Source organism: Herpailurus yagouaroundi, unplaced genomic scaffold (assembly GCF_014898765.1).
Source record: "Herpailurus yagouaroundi ecotype Mexico unplaced genomic scaffold, PumYag 77, whole genome shotgun sequence".
NCBI classification, from domain to species: Eukaryota; Metazoa; Chordata; class Mammalia; order Carnivora; family Felidae; genus Herpailurus; species Herpailurus yagouaroundi.
In genome coordinates, this window is record NW_024412388.1 from 36,891,906 (window position 1) to 36,908,973 (window position 17,068).

General features: G+C 45.7%; 1 protein-coding gene across 2 annotated transcripts in view; it reads left to right on the forward strand.

Annotated features, from left to right (window-relative positions):
• Positions 1-214: 214 nt before the first annotated feature.
• RAD54L (RAD54 like) overlaps positions 215-17,068 on the forward strand; it is a 26,186-nt gene continuing 9,332 nt past the window's right edge. Inside the window, exons 1-10 of one of the 2 annotated variants that reach the window (XM_040470100.1) lie at positions 215-267; positions 804-868; positions 974-1,060; positions 2,318-2,437; positions 8,077-8,137; positions 8,857-8,992; positions 9,443-9,512; positions 9,612-9,900; positions 10,100-10,224; positions 15,856-16,006. In XM_040470100.1, coding sequence (XP_040326034.1) covers positions 866-868; positions 974-1,060; positions 2,318-2,437; positions 8,077-8,137; positions 8,857-8,992; positions 9,443-9,512; positions 9,612-9,900; positions 10,100-10,224; positions 15,856-16,006 — 1,042 coding nt within the window. In that variant the 5' untranslated portion in view covers positions 215-267; positions 804-865. Of the gene's footprint in view, positions 268-803; positions 869-973; positions 1,061-2,317; positions 2,438-8,076; positions 8,138-8,856; positions 8,993-9,442; positions 9,513-9,611; positions 9,901-10,099; positions 10,225-15,855; positions 16,007-17,068 lie in introns of those variants that run through there. The other variant, XM_040470101.1, reaches the window with a different exon arrangement.

Sequence of the window (17,068 nt, forward strand, 5' to 3'; positions counted from 1 at the left end):
CCCACCTCGCCCAACTGCGCACATCACTGTTGGCCCCGCCCGTCATCCCTAAGTCCCACCTCCTAGCAGGTCGGTTTAGTCTACTCTCCGGAGGAGTCTCTGCCCATCGGCACTAGGCCCACCCCCTTCCTGGGGCCGCGAGCGCCGAACTCCTCGAACGCAGCCAATGGGTGATGCGGCGGCAGCACCGCGGGAGGTTCGATTCACTGGGCCTGGCGCGTTCGGAGAGTCCCGGCGGCTGTTAACGCGCGCTTTGCGGAGAGGAACGTTAAGCCGGGCTCCCTGGGCCCGGATTTACTTCTGCGGCTTTTTCCAGCTCTTCCTGGGATTCCCCTCCCAAGCCTGGGTGTTTTACCTGTTCTGCCTGGACCCCTGCTCGACCTCCCCTAGTCCTGGCCTGGCTTCCGCGCTCCAGACCTGGGAAAAACCCCTCCGCAGTCGAGCGCCTAGCCCTCCCCAGGCCTCAGCTTTTCACCCCAGCCCCTTTCCCCTGGCCTGTGATTACTTTTCCCCCTCAACTACTGCCTGCCATCACGTCCACTTGGACCATTATCCCAGCTCTGCCGAATCCGGCACTCCATCTGCCTCCTCCCTCTATCCCAGACTTTTACTCACCTTTCCTTGGATACTTCCTCTTTGGTCTGCTCTCCCGCCTTGGCTAACTGGCGACCGACACTCTCACAGTTTGGGCTCAAACTCCAGCCCCTGGCTGGATTCCCTCCATCCACACGCCCTCTTTAATTAGCTCATGCTTTCAATAATACAGCAGCCCGCTTTAATCCGCCCTGCTTCTGCATTCCCAGCTGTTGGGTGCCTTTGATCTTTGGCTGATGGGTACTTGACATTTTATGATCCTGAGCCCAGGATGGTAAGTATGGGCATAAGGGAGACTGTGGGGAGCCTTGTGTCTGGGTCTAGTGGACTCAGGCTGCAGGATCTCTGGAGATGCTCAACTTGCATTTTCCCCTTACAGAGGAAGAGCTTAGCTCCTAGCCAGCTGGCCAAGAGAAAACCGGAAGGCAGACCTGGTGATGAGGAAGATTGGCAGCCTAGGACAGTGGTGAGTACTCTACCCCACAGGGGTATAGGACAGGTGGGATGCAGGACTCTTTGGACAGAAAGGAATCCTGGACTTGGTTTCTGGGGTTACACGGAATGAAGCTGGTCACCTCCAGAAACCTCTTCAGTAAACTTTTAATGAGTGCTTACTTTGCATCATCAGGCATTGAACAAGATAAAATCTTTGTTCTCAAGGTGCTTACTAAAATCGAATATAGCCTCAATTTTTCTGATAGAAAAGGATATTTCAAAGCCAAAGAGTTGGGCTTGGGTTGGGCCTTTTGGCTTCCTTGGGGGAAAAAATGGCTCCCCAATAGCAACTAGCTGCCTGCTTTTTTTCCTCTTTGTCCCCTGCCCAATATCACAGAATAGTAGAATACTATAGGGCCTGCCTTAGGGTCCTGAGCTCACTTGGGCTTAGATTAGAGGAGTGGTGCCCTTCTAGTCTCTCCTAATACTCAAGTACAGTTTGATTTTGGTCTGGGTCCTGTGCTCTGTTGCCTGCTTTTGAGGCTTTCTGGGGTTGGCTGTGGGCAGGACCTATATAAATAAAAATCAACAGGATAATGTAGCATGTACTTCAGAGATAGAGAGGAGTTAAAGAAGGGCTTGGCCACTGGAACTTTGAAGGAAGGGATTAGCTAAGGAAGGTCTAGAAGACAATTTTGGGCAGGGGCTATATGTGAGAGGGAAAGAGACCCCATGTTTGTTTCAGGTGTGTCTCGTAGGATCATTGAAAGTTCAAGTACTTTTGGCAAGCTGCTACAGGCTTGCCTGATAGTTCCATGGGGTCTTGCTCTGTAGTTGCACCATTGCTGGTGTGCAGGAGGCTCCTCTACCTGTGAGGGACAAGGCTGCCCCTTGTTACTCACATGGGTCTCAGATTTGAATTTGGGGCGGCACTTCGTGCAGCTGGGTCATAAATGTTGCTGTTTGCGGCTGGTTGCTACTAAAAAATGCTTTCAGTGCTAGTGTCCTCACTGCCTTGGTGTGGGCTGACTGGCTTACTTCATTCACTTCATCCAGTACCCTTCTTCAGATTGGACAAGTTCTGTAACCTCATTAACCTAAGGATTTCTCACCTGCTAAATGAGTATAATAAATATTTATCATAGGATTACTGTGAAGATGATACACGATAATATACATGTAAAGAGTTTAGCACAATGCCTGGCATTTAATAAGTGTGTTAAATGTAGTTGTCATTTTGGTAAACTCTGTGGTCTTCCAGATTTCACCTTTCCCAATACTCTTCTAGACTCCCAAGAAACAGAAATCCAACAGTGGGACCCAGAGCAAAGAGTGTTTCCTGTCGCCTTTTCGGAAACCTTTGACTCAACTAACGAATCGACCACCCAGTCTGGACAGTAGTCAACATGTAAGTCAGAATTGCTACCTGCTGGTAAATGTGTGTGCCCTGTGGAGGCGCCTTTCTTGCTTTGTCTAGGGAGGCTTCTACTGTGGGTCCACCCACAGCCTCGAGGGCCTGGAAGAGTCCTGGCCTCTTGCCTTCTGAGATATGTTCCTGACTTGGAATCTCCCCTTGTTTAGAGCTATTTGGGCACCAGATCTCAGGTGGCTCAGATTCCTGAGAAAAGGGAAGGCCATGGCAGGGTATTGGAACCACGATCCCCATGCCAGCTCAGTCTCTCACTCAGCCTAACTTACAGGTTTCACGGGTTTCTTATAGTAAAATCAAATGTAATCTTTACTATGACAGGTTCTGGACATTATCTCATGTAACTCATTTTTTTAAGATGAGGAAACTGAGTCTCAGAGGGATTAAATAATGTGTCCCAAATTACAATTGCAGAGTAGTCAGAGCTGCTTAGTTTCACCAAAGCTTTTTCCACCAAACTTTCTGAGGACTGTTGTATTGAGCTCCGGCCTGGACCTCCAAAAATGTTTGGAATTTCTTAAGTGAATAAGTAATAAAGGTGTCTTTTATTATTCATAAAAAACCCTTTCAGCTACACCTGAGTTTATGTTAAATGAGATTTCATTTGTAAAGTGTCTAACCTTGATGGCTGCTTGCTAGGGGAACCAACCCACCAGTGGCCACTGTTTAATCAATCATGCCTATGTAATGAAGCCTCCATAAAACCCCAAACGGTCATGGTTTGGAGAGCTTACGAATAGGTGAACAGGAGCTCATCCATGTGCCAGGAAGTGGCACATCCCAAACTCCAGAGGGACAGAAGCTCCTGTGCGCAGGACCCTTCCAGACCTTGCTCTATGTATCTCTTCTGGCTGTTCATATCCTTTATTTTATTAAAAAAAATTTTTTTTAATGTTTGCTTATTTTTGAGAGAGTGTGCTCACGCGAGCCGTGGAGGGGCAGAGAGAGAGAGGGAGACACAGAATCCAAAGCAGGCTCCGGGCTCTGAGCTGTCAGCATAGAGCTCGTCTCGGGGCTCAAACTCACGAACTGAACCATGAGACCATGACCTGAGTGGAAGTTGGATGCTTAACCAACTGAGCCACCCAGGCGCCCCTGTTCATGTCCTTTAATAGCCTTTGTGATAAACTGGTAATCTAATGGGTAAACTTAGTTCCTGAGTTCTGTGAGCCACTCTAGAAAATTAATTAAACCCCAGGAGGGGGTTGGGACCCTCTGATCTAGAGCTTGTTGGTCAGAAGCACAGGGAGCAACCTGGATTTCGGATTGGTGTCTAAAGTGGTGGGGAGAGGCAGGCTTGTGAGACTGAGCCCCTAACGTGTGGGATCTGATGCTATCTCCAGGTAGGTAGTGTCACAAATGAGTTAAATTATAGGACACCCAGGTGGTGCTGAATAATTTCTTGTATATAGAAAACACATCTGGTGTCAAGTGAAGTGCTGCGGTAGAATGGGGGAGACATACAGGAGTGTGTTTTTCCTTTACAGGGACGTTTTGGAGGAAAAATGGGAATATATAGTGGACATTAGTTATTTGTGTGTTCAGCAAACATTTTAAAACATTTTTATGTAATACTTGATAAATACAAAGGAATATGCATATAACATGTGAGATAAAAAACACCTGTGAACCCACCATCCGGCACTCAAACATTAAAGTCATAATCCCTTTTCCCATCCTGAGAGGTAACCACTATCCTGAATTATCTTCATCATCCCTTGCTTTTGTGATAGTTATGTGTATATAATTCACTAAATAATACATTGTTTAATGGTTTACTGAGCCGTTAAAAATGGTGTGTAGTTCTCTGGGACTTTTTTTTCTTTTAATTTTTAAAAATTTTAAAATATTTTTTTTTAATTTAGATTCAAGTTAGTTAACGTATAGTATTGGTTTCAGGAGTAGAATTTAGTGATTCATCACTTACATGCAACACCCAGTGCTCGTCCCAAAAAGTGCCCTCTTTAATGCCCATCACCCATTTAGTCCATCCCCCCACCCAGCACCCAGCCAGCAACCCTCAGTTCTCTATATTTAAGAGTCTCTTATGGTTTGCCTCCCTGTCTGTTTTAATCTTATTTTTCCTTCCCTTCCTATGGGACTCTTCATTCAGGATTCATTCAAGTTGTCCTATGTAAGCATATGACATAAGTGCAGGTGTAGTGGGAGTATACAACAGGGGTCTAACCACCTGGAGGTTGGTGAAGACTTGAATCTGAGGGGTAGGACGATTAGGTTGAGTCCTCAAGGATATGAGGAGTCAGCCAGGTGAAGAGAGTGGGAGGTGTTCTAGGTGTGTTCTAAAGGCAAAAGTGCCTCAGGCCCAGAAAAATCTTAACAGTGCAGCCCTGGGGATGAGCACTTAGATGTGATGTGTTTTGAAGTCTGATAGGATATCTAGGTTTGGGGATAGTTGCAAGTATAGGTAGGTGTGGAGCCTAAGAGGAAGCTGGGGACTGGGAATAGATTTGGGATCCTTAGCATAGAGATGATATTTGACACCTCCAAAGTGTATTGGAGTGTCACAGTGAGTGTGCATTCAGGAGCTGAGAGACAATCCCTGAGCCCTGAGAAACACTGACTTTTAAGGGGGTTAAGCAGAGAAAGAAGAGCTCATTAGGGGGCTGAGCATGAAGTTCTAGGTCCTGACCTAGAGGTCAGAATAGTAGGAGAGTGGTGTCATGGAATTCAAAGGCAGAGAATATTTTAGAAGAAGGAGTGGCCAGCTTTATCTTCTACCAACATAAGGATAGGGACATGTCCACTGGAATTAAGGTTATGTAGGCCATTGGTGATCTTGGCCAGTCATTTCAGAGGAGTAGAAATGGCAGAAGATACCAGGAGTGGAAGATTAGAAAAGGGAAGCAGACAATTTGTAGCAGTTTGAAAGGGAGGAGATAAGAGGTCAAAGGAATTTTTGTTTTTAAGATAGTTAAGCATGTTTTGAATGCTGGTGGGAAAGTGAAGTGGTAGTAGAGAGGGAGAGGCTGAGATACAGGAAAGATCTAGCAGAACTGATTGAGTGAATCTCTCTGGAAGAGGGAAGCTTTGACCTTGTTGGGAAGGAGGGATACTCTTCCTCTTCTATCAGAAGGAAGGGATGGTATGAATTTTCAGTAACTAAATAAAGTGAGAGCATGCTCTCTCCCCTGCCTCTTGTCAGTCTTACCAGACCAGATTTTCTGAAGCAGGCCATTGCAAGTCTTACAGGCTGTGCCCTCCTGTTTTTGGCCAGGGATGCTCATGCTAATTGTACAAACTTGCAGTTCTCCCTGCGGACCCTATGGTTACTGGGTTTTAGTGAAAGTCTTGCTTTTTAAATCTGTGCATAAGTTTTTGGCTACCCTGAGCCTCAAATCTAGCCTTCTGTATTGAACATATTGAAAAGAAGATTTCAGTTTTTTGGGGGTGCCTGGCTGGCTCAGTCAGTGGAGTGTGAGAATCTTAATATTGGGGTTGTAGTTTCATGCCCCACATTGGGACATTGAGTGTAGAGATTACTTTTAAAAAATCTATTTCATTTCATTTCATTTCATTTCATTTCATTTTTAGGGGGAGGTGCAAGTGAGTGAGGGGCAGAAAGAGAGAATCCCACAAGGGGCAGAGAGAGGGAGAGAAACAGGGCTTGTGCTCACCCAAAGTGGGGCTCATGCTCACCTGAAGCGGGGCTTGAGCTCACCCGATGTGGGACTTAAAAAAAATCTTAGGGGAGTCTGGGTGGCTCAGTTGGTTAAGCATCCAACTCTGACTCAGGTCATGATCTCGCAGTTTGTGGGTTCAAGCCCTATGTTAGGCTCTGTGCTGACAGCTCAGAGCCTAGAGCCTGCTTTGGATTCTGTGTCTCTCCTTCTCTCTCTGCCCCTCCCCTGCTTGCGCTCTGGCTCTCAAAAATAAATGTAAAAAAAAAATAAATAATTTTTAAAAAATCTTTGAAAAAATTGTTTTAGAATTGAAGCTAAATTAGAAAGGAAATTAGAGTCCATCTCCTTTCTTTTCCTCTCCTTTGAAGAGTAGCTTTTTGATAGCGTTGTTCATATACGTTTCTCATTATCATTGCTATTCATAATTATAATAAGCATAGTCAATATGCTTATTATAGTCAATAAAAGATTTTATTCAGCTGCAAAGAAATATGCAGTTAACAGAGAATTTGGGCCTTCCTCCAACCTTCCTTTGTCATGTTATTTAACGTGATGAAGTTCAGTTCTCCACATTCTTTTTCTGTCTTCCAGTAGATTGTCAAATGTGTTCATTACATTTTTCCTATTTAAAGTACACTGAGTTTCTAGAAATTTATGATCAGTATAGCAGTGGGTCAGAATAAAAAGGTAAAAAATTTCAGGGCAAGACAGGTGTGCTTTTTTCCCTATTAAACCTTTTTGTTTGAGGGGTGTATTTTTCATTATTTCTTTTTCCACTAATGTATTACCCATTAAAACTACCGTGAGGGGTTCTGTTTTTTCTCTTTGCTATCTTGGGTTTTAGCTCTTGTTTTGTTGAGGTTCACAGGCCATTGTAATTCCCCAGAGGGCTCAGGGACATTACACACACACACACACACACACACACACACACACCCACCCACCCCAGAACTTTAATGGGAGTTGTCAGAGTTGGCTCAGGGGCTGGTGCTGTGGACTCCCCTACCTTCTCTCCCTATCTTCTCTCCTGCCCCAGCCTGACGTGGGTCTTGAACTCATGAACTGTGAGATCACCACCTCAGCCTAAACCAAGAGTTGGATGCTTAACCAACTGAGCCACCCAGGCACCCCTCTGGTGTTTTCTTCTTAAGGTGCTGCACCCTAGGGAATATTTAATTGTCCTCACTGACATGGCCTTTCATGAACAAATGGGTCTAAGCCTTGTGGTTGATTGAGGTTGGTTACTTGCCAGTGGCACTCTCCTCTCCCTGAGTATTTGTGTTCTAAATGCACTCTTCTCTCCCTGAGTATTTGTGGAATCTTATGTAAAGCCTCAAAGATGAAAGCTGTTGTATAAAACCTAATAACCTAATAAGGAACACATGTCCTTATGTTTTTTTTCTTTTAAGTTTTTTTTCTTTTAAGTTTTTATTTATTTTGAGAGAGAGCACATGCATGTAATCTGGGTAGAGACAGACAGAAAATCCCAAGCAGGCCCTGTGCTGACCAGGGGTAGGGTGGGGTGGGGGAGCTCAGTCTTATGGACCATGAGATCATGACCTGAGCCGAAATCCGGAGTCGGACGCTTAGGTGCTCAGGTGCCTACGTGGCTCGGTTGGTTAAGCTTCAGATTTCAGCTTAGGTCATGATCTCCTGGTCCTTGAGTTCGAGCCCGCATCAGGCTCTCTGCTGACAACTCAGAGCCTGGAGCCTGCTTTGGATTCTGTGTCTCTCTCTCTGCCCTTTCCCCATGTGCACTGTCTCTCAAAATAAATAAGCATTAAAAAAGTCAGACGCTTAACTAACTGAGCCACCCATATGCCCCTCCTTATGTTCTAAATGCATCTGAGTGAGATGTAATCAAAATATAATACTCTGAATGTATTTATTATCTTTAAATTTTAGACTGCATTTGTAGAAATATTATCCCCAAACCTCTCCAATCAGTCCTGAATCCCTGTTTCTTTTTCTTTTTAGGAAGCCTTTATTCGAAGCATTTTGTCAAAGCCTTTTAAAATTCCCATTCCAAATTATCAAGGTAAAAATAGAGACTTTTCTATCTTTTGAATCAATCGTGCAAATGTATGATGAAATGAATAGAGGAAAACCTCTGCTTCTGTAATACATGCTTACTTTGGAATTGAAGATGCCAGCCCAGTGGTGTCTGTGTATGGAATGGCTCCAGAGGCTTGCATGAAGGCTGTATTTGATAGTTTGAGCAAGGGCTGCCACACCTGACTGCCCCTCATCTCCTTGGTGGGGATGTGCCAGTGCTCAGGAATCTCCTGGTGGGCCCAGGTGGTTGATGGGCCCAGGCTTCATTCAGTCTGAGTAATTTCAGTAGCATCTTGTGTCTGAGGTTGGCTGTGTCTGAGACCTGGGTTCTACAGCGTTTTCCCTGACTTCTGTAGAGCATATTATTGTGCTAAAACTGGGACTGGAGAGGGAGGAGGCCAACTTTCAAGAGCCTTCCATCTTGAAAGGCCCTTTGGGTTCCACACCTTTCTAGGATTGACTTGAGATGAACAAGACCCAACCCTCCAGAAGTTTATAGTTAAATGGAAGAAACAAAATGGGGAAAAACTGATCTGAAGCAGGTTGGGATAATGGTCAGGTAGAGGTGCCCCGCTGGGTTTGGAGAGGTTCTGGGAGAGAGAAGGTCGTATGCAAGCTTAAAGGTCATATGAAAGATAAGTATTTAAGCTGGGCGTGCTGATCTCAATATAGAGCCCCAGGTGACAGATTGTTGGTTTCTAGGTCCTCTGGGCTCTCGTGCATTGGGCCTCAAAAGGGCTGGGGTCCGCCGGGCCCTCCATGACCCCTTGGAAGAAGGTGCCTTGGTTCTGTATGAGCCTCCCCCTCTGAGTGCCCACGACCAGCTGAAGCTTGACAAGTATGTGCATTGGTATTTCTTGAACAGGTTTGGTTTTCTGTTAAGTGCACATACCTGGGAGGGCAGAGGGAATTTTGGTGTGACTTTTTTTTTCCCCCTTGGGATTGGCATGCTTTCAGAGTGCTGTCATGACCACTGCATCATCCAGAGAGTGGGTAGGTGGGGAAGGAGAGTGTGTGGGGAAGAGCTTGTGGGCATGTCCAGTTGGTGGGGGTTCCTCACCCTTCCTGCCAAGCTTGCTCAAGGGAGCAGGAGGGATTGGTGACACAGGGAGCCCTCTCCTCACCTTCTAACTCCTGGAGCAAAATTTTGCTATGGTTTGATTATCAGGCTAAGAAGGTCTTCTCTTAGGCAGCTGCCTCTGGCCTCTAGATCAGCAGGACACAACTTCCTGAGGGTGTGGCCTTGCACATGTCTGAGCACTATATTTTCTTTGCTGTGTTTTCTCAGGGAAAAACTCCCTGTCCATGTGGTTGTTGATCCCATTCTCAGTAAGGTCTTACGGCCCCATCAGAGAGAGGTAAGGGGAGCTGGGGTAAAGAGGTATGAGATGGGAGGCTGTCATCCGTGGGGCTGCAGCAGTGTGGATCAAAGTGGCCTGAATGCTGTTATTCCCCAGGGAGTAAAGTTCCTGTGGGAGTGTGTCACCAGTCGGCGCATCCCTGGCAGCCACGGCTGTATCATGGCTGATGAGATGGGTCTGGGCAAGACGCTGCAGTGCATCACATTGATGTGGACGCTTTTGCGCCAGAGTCCAGAGTGCAAACCGGAAATTGACAAGGCAGTGGTGGTGTCACCCTCCAGCCTAGTGAAGAACTGGTACAATGAAGTTGGGAAATGGCTTGCAGGGAGGATCCAACCTCTGGCCATTGATGGAGGCTCTAAGGACGAGATAGACCAAAAACTGGGTATGGAGCCTTAACTCTTCCATAGAGCTTGCTCGCTTCTTGTATGTATGCTCACTTATGGCCAGTAGGTTGAGGGCACCGAGGGGGTGGAAGAGAATTCCATGGAAAATAATAGTTTCAGGCTAAATTAAAGAACCGTGAAACTTTTTTTGTTTAAGGTATTCTAAGATTTGTTCCCTTGACCTGTTTTCTGTTGTAGAAGGATTCATGAACCAGCGTGGAGCCCGAGTGCCTTCTCCCATCCTTATCATTTCCTATGAGACATTCCGCCTTCACGTTGGAATCCTCCAGAAAGGGAGTGTTGGACTTGTCATCTGTGATGAGGTACTTGCCTCTCAGCAGTCTGGGTGGTAGGAGGAAGTGTTGAAATCTCCTAATAACTGCCATCCAAAGGCTGTGCCAGTCACCAGGGAATATTAAGGACAGAGCTTGTTGCCTTAGAGGATGCAAGTGAGAGGGAGAGCCTTTGATGTCAGCCTGCCAAAAGGGATTAAGCAGTGCTTGGAACTTGAGGAGGGTGAGGTACTGTGGGCTGTTTGATTGCTTCCAGTCAGTATTCTTAGACTGAAGAAGGACTTTGAAGGATGAGAGGGATTTGGATAGGTGGAGACAGACTGTATAGTGTTTAAGGGAATAGGTTCTGGAGTCAGACTAGTTTTGTTTGTTTGTTTGTTTTTTAATATTTTTGAGAGAGAGAGACATGGAGTGTGAGTGGGGGAGGGGCAGAGAGAGAGAGGGAGACACAGAATCTGAAGTGGGCTCCAGACTCTGAGGTGTCAGCACAGAGCCTGATGTGGGGCTCCAGCCCACAAGCTGTGAGATCATGACCTGAGCCAAAGTCAGACACTTAACCGGCTGAGCCATCCAGGCACCCCAAGAGTCAGACTTGTTTTCAAATTCTAGCTCTTCTACTTACCAGTAAAATGACGTCGGACAAGTTACTTAACCACCCGAGCCTCTATTTTCACGTCAGTAAAATGGGCTTATAATATTTGTTTCATGGGTTATTGTGAGGGTTAAATGAGGTGAATGAGGGAAAGCTCTTACCAAGTGCCTGGTATGTCCTAAGACTTTGGTAAAGGTCATAGAACTCTGTTTTTTTATTCTAGGCTGGGGGAATGCATATGAACAGAAGCACAGAGGTAGGAAAGTCCAGTGTGGATAGTCCATACACCTTACACCAGTCCGTACTGACTCGCTGGGACAGAGGGAAATGTGGCAGTAGTTACTTACTAGCCTTTTCCACCACTATGCATGAATGGTGGTAATGATGCTACTACTTAGAAAGGAATAAGGGTGGTGGGAGCTTCCCAGTATAAACAATTTTCCAGGGGCACCTGGGTAGCTCATTCAATTAAGAGTCCAACTCTTGGTTTCTGCTCAGGTCATGATCTCATGGTTTGTGGGTTTGAGCCCCGCGTTGGGCTCTGCGCTGATAGTGCAGAGCCTGCTTAAGATTCTCTCTCTCCCTCTCTCTGCCCCTCCCCCCTGCTCGCGCTTTCAAGGTCTCTCTCAAAATAAATAAACTTAAAAAATGAATTTTCCAGGTTTTCAGGGTGCTTGGCTACCCTGAGGCTGCTACCATTATTTGTACCTCTTGGGAAGAATTAAGGCCACCTTGCACACCCCTGGGTCTTTAGTGGAGATGTGGCTGAAAGACTTGGCCCCCATTTGTCAACTGATTGGGAAGCTTGACTGTGCTCTGGGAATTGTAGGTTTTTAGCTCAGTATCCGAGGGACTTTTGGGACAGGACAGAGAAGAAAGGCTTACTTTTGGGATGCCATGCTTGCTACTTATAAGCTCTTTCCCAATTAGGCTTTTGTCCTTAATAAAGAGTTAGTCATTGTTGGGCAAGTGTGCCAACTGCTGATACCTTGATGGGCTGTTCTTGTAAGAATAAAGGATATAGGAGGTTGAGGTAGGGTATATGTGTGATAAACCCTATGAAGCTCAGGGTCCTAGCCCATCTGGATTTTATTCTGCTCTGCAGTGTTTCTTTTCTTTCTCATTCTCTCTTGTTTTCTGAGCTGACTCTGCAGGGCAGAAGGGACCAGGCTGCTGCTTGTCACACTTAGCATCCTGGCCTGCCTTTTTACTCATCTACCTTTTATTTGTCAGCAGTTTGTCAATTGTCAGAGACCTGAGGAAGCCAGTCCTGGAAGACTGCCTACTCTAGGAGGAGTTTGTCCTGTTCATACCCACAACTTCCTTCTAGCTGATGGGTCTTTCTGGAACACAGAAGTGCTGCGTAATAACTCTGTGTACAAAATCTTTGATCCCTCATAGTAACCTGAGCTAGGTTACTCAGGTTACTAGGGCAAGTCAAGAAGACATGGGGTCAGCCTTGGTGTTGCCACTTGTAAGCACAATGCAGAAGAGACTGCTCAGAGACTCAGTGACTTCTGTACAGTGGATGGCACAGGGTATACCTGAAAGGGACACGATCCTGATCAAGAGAGATCTATGGAAGCATTTTGGAAAGTGTATGAATAGGTGAGGGATTGACATCATTGTCATCTCCGTTTTGGAGGTTAGGAGTGCAGTGACTTGCCTAGGGTTTCCCCTGTGAGGACCTAGTGAGCTGGGACTTGAATTCAGGCCTGGGGTTTTAAGACCGGGCTCTTATCCCTTAGTGCCTTGGATATAATCCAAAACGTGGTATAGGAAGCTTGGCTTAGGTATGGAAAGACTGGCCCTTTTGTCTTTAAAAAGGATAAACGGGGGCGCCTGGGTGGCGCAGTCGGTTAAGCGTCCGACTTCAGCCAGGTCACGATCTCGCGGTCTGGGAGTTCGAGCCCCGCGTCAGGCTCTGGGCTGATGGCTCAGGGCCTGGAGCCTGTTTCCGATTCTGTGTCTCCCTCTCTCTCTGCCCCTCCCCCCGTTCATGCTCTGTCTCTCTCTGTCCCAAAAATAAATAAACGTTGAAAAAAAAAATTAAAAAAAATAAAAAATAAAAAAATAAATAAATAAAAAGGATAAACGGAGAACTCTGCCAGAACAGAAATTCAGCAGCAGCTTATTAATAAGAGCTCTGACAGCTTTTCATCTGGCCAAATATTTGATTTGCTGAGATGCCAGAGTTTGGGTCTTATTTTTATTATTATTATTATTTTTTTTTTTTTTTAATTTTTTTTTCAACGTTTTTTTTTTATTTATTTTTGGGACAGAGAGAGACAGAGCATGAACGGGGGAGGGGCAGAGAGAGGGAGAGACACAGAATCGGAAACAGGCTCCAGGCTCCGAGCCATCAGCCCAGAGCCTGACGCGGGGCTCGAACTCACGGACCGTGAGATCGTGACCTGGCTGAAGTCGGACGCTTAACCGACTGCGCCACCCAGGCGCCCCTTATTTTTATTATTTTTTTAAAATTTTATTTTTAAGCAATCTCTAACATGGGGGCTCAAACTGAGGACTCTGAGATCAAGAGTAGCATACTCTTCCGACTGAGCCAGCCAGGCAACCCAGAGAGTTTGGGTTTTAAATCTGTGGGTGATGGTGGGAGGAGCTGGGTCTGGAGCTGGGGTGTTCCCATAGGGAGCTGGTATTGGCTTACACTTCCACAGAGACCCACAGGGATAGTGTGTCAGCCCAGTTCATTTGTTGGATTATTTATTAAGTGCCTGTCATGCATCAGGCCCTGGGAATCCCATTGATATCTGCCCTCAGGGAGCTTCAGTTTAGAGGGACCCAATTGTTGACCCCTATTTCCCTAGGGTATTTTTTGGGTTTTTCTGTTTGTTAAAAAAAATTTTTTTTTAATGTTTATTTTTGAGAGAGAGAGAGAGACAGAGCACAAGCAGGAGAAGGGCAGAGAGAGAGGGAGACAAGAATCCAACGCAGGCTCCAGGCTCTGAGCTGTCAGCACAGAGCCCTACGTGGGGCTTGAACCCAAGAACTGCAAGATCATGACATAAGCCAAAGTTGAATGTTTAACTGACTGGGCCACCCAGGTGCCCTTCCCTGGGGTCTTTTGGGGAATTTCCTCACAAGCTTCAAGTTTTATTTCCCTCTTTGACTCCAAAGTGTCAGCCTTCTGTTTTCAGGACTAGTGCTTGGAGCCTCTAATCATTTTGTATTTTTTTGTTTGTTTTGGATGTCTTAAAAATTATTTTAATTGAAATGTAATTGACATGACATTGTATTAGTCTTAGGTATACAACATCCAGTCATTTTTAAAGATTAAAATTCTATGTCTAATTCTTTAATAGCAACATTGGTTATTCTTTCATTTAACAAACACTTACTGAGCAGTTCTCTGTGGGGGACTCTGTCATGTACACCAAGTTATATAAAGGCAAATCTGACATGGTCTCTGTTTGAAGAAGTTCCTGTCTAGGTGAGGAGATTGAGTACATACAGTAGAGTATGATTAGTACTCTGTGTAGCAGTAGACGAGAGGCAGAGTAGTACAGTGCCCAGATTTTGGAATCACACAGACCTGAGTTCAAATCCTAGTTCTGCTACTTCCTTAAAAAAATTGTTTTATGTTTATTCATTTTTGAAAGACAGAGAGCACAAGCAGGGGTGGGGCAGAGAGGGAGGGGGCACAGAATCCGAAGCAGGCTGCAGGCTCCGAGCTGCCAGCACAGAGCCCGACGTGGGGCTCGAACTTATGAACCGCGAGATCATGACCTGAGCCGAAGTCAGACACTCAACCGACCGAGCCACCCAGGCACCCCCTAGTTCTGCTACTTTTTACCGGTGTGGGATTTTGGTGTGTTCACCTTTCTGAACTTCATTTTCTCTAAAATAGGTATTACAATTCCCACTCATCTAATTGTTATCTGGATTATAGAAGGGAATATACAGGAAGTGCTGCTTATTAGTCCAGTGCCTGGCACTTGGAAAAGATTTAGTAAACAGCTATTATGTACAGAGTGCCATAGGAGCATGGAAGTGGGAGACACCAACAGCTTGGGGTCAGTGAGGAGGGCTTTGCATTGGAGGTGACATTGAGGAATTTGCCTGTGGGAGAGAATTCTGGGCAGAGGAGTGGCATGGGCAAAGAGACCTAAGGAACTCCAACATTAGGAGTGAGGAGGAGTTATGGCTTCCTGGACTAAGACGAGCTGTGAAGACTTGTCAGAGAAGTTAGCTGGGGTCTTACTGAGAAGTGCTAAACTAATGAGCTTGGGCTTGATCCTAGACACAGGAGGGTCAGTAGAGGGTCTGTGTTTAATTTCATCATACAAGGCTGGCCAGAGGAAGCATGCTGACTTGTTTGTCCATTCTTTCATTGGTGGTTGCATTTGGGGCTGAAATGGAGACTGTGGATAGAACAGGCGCAGGCTTGATCTTGCCCATGTGGTTCTTGGGGAAAGAGGGAAGATGATAGGGTCCTTTACCACTTCCTTGAAAAGGGCTTAAAAGAGAGAAGTAACAGGGTGTGTATGAAGGATGGGTAACGAATTGGGGAAGAGATACAAAGGGAGGAAGAGAGGCTCTTAGGATTCTGCAGGGAGCGGGAAGAAGGAGCCTGGGCCAAGTCCAGAGGGACTTGGGCTCTGACAACCCAGACATGGCCTGTAAACCAATCCAGAAAGCATCTGGCTCAGGAGGTGTTCTGGGTTGGTTTGGCTAGTGGGAAGGGAGGATTCCCTGAAAGCATGGGTCGCTAATGTGGCTGAATGTCTCTGAAGAGGATAGGCAGGCTGCTAGGGCTCTGGAGGTTAGGGCAGGGAAAAGGAGGTGAGGTAATAATCCAGGGAATTGTTGTTTTATGGATGGATGTAACACTAGTGGTCTGGAAACTGAAGGTCTGTCTCTTGAACGTGACATTTCTCCGTAAGCAAGCAGGTAGGTTCTCATTCTTGCTGTGCCCTGCCCAGTTCCTAAGGCCCCAGAGCCTGTAATGTTTGATTCCTCTTTCCTCTTTTCCTGTCTACACAAGACTTTGCTATCATTAGGGATGCCTTATCATGCCCAGGCCTAAGCGAGAATTAATTTCCTTGCAGGGACACAGACTTAAGAACTCTGAGAATCAGACTTACCAGGCCCTGGACAGCTTGAACACCAGCCGGCGGGTGCTTATCTCTGGGACCCCCATCCAGAATGATCTCCTTGAGTATTTCAGCTTGGTACATTTTGTTAATTCGGGCATTCTAGGTAAGATTCCAGCCTTGTCTGCTACATTGGAGAGGAGCCTTGCCTTGGCCTTGGGAGTATAACTCTAGCTGAAGAGAGAAAGGAGAGAATGCTAGTTATAACATGTGGGTCACTAGTCACTCTTGTAGGAAGGCTTCTCTTGTCAGGGAGTAGCAAAGCCATTGGGAGACCGTGGTTCTGCTGAACAGCTCAGCAAGGACCACCGTAGCCATTTTTCCAGTACAGAGGTAGCAGGGGCTATGCACAGTATGGTGTCACTATGAGCTGGGGGTGGAAACACTACCCCTAGGCATTTTTGCTCATTGCATTGTAGCTGCCTCATAAGAGCTTTGGCCTCAGAACAGACTGTCTTGGGCTGTTTTGTTTTGTTCTAAACTACTTTTTAGTGTACAATTCAGTGTCCTGAAATATACTTACATTGTTGTGCAAATATCATCACCATCCATCTCCAGAACTTTTTTCATCTTTCAGAACTGAAACTCTACCCATTAAATAATAACTCCCCATGTCCCATCCCCCCTCACCTCCCAGCCTCTGGAAACCACAGGTGGACAGTTCTTGCGCTTAAATATCTATGGGAGGATGTCTTAGTGCCACCTTAACTTGCTGTTGCTCAGGAAGATGGCTTTAGGCAAGAACCAGCTAAGCCATAGAATTTTCATGTGAACACATTTGTGTAACCACTATCAGATCAATTACTGCCACCATCTCAGCGACACCCCCTTCTAATCATTATTCTCACCTTTTCCCCCAGAAATCTCTTCTGACTCAAGATTGGTTTGTCCTATTTTTGAACTTTTGTAAATGGAATAAAACAGTATTCCTTGCCATCTAGTTTCTTTTTGTTCATTATGTTTGTGAGATCAGTCCATGTTGTGCAGTAGTTTGTTTTCTTGTTTGTGTATTTCATTTTCATGAATATACCAGGCTTTATCTGTTCTGTTGGACAGTTGAGTTTCCAGTTTTTTATTCTTTTGAATAATTTTTGTACATGTCTTTACCTGAGCATAGTATGCATTTCTGTTGTGTACATATGCATTCTCTGTCCTATGAGTGGAATTT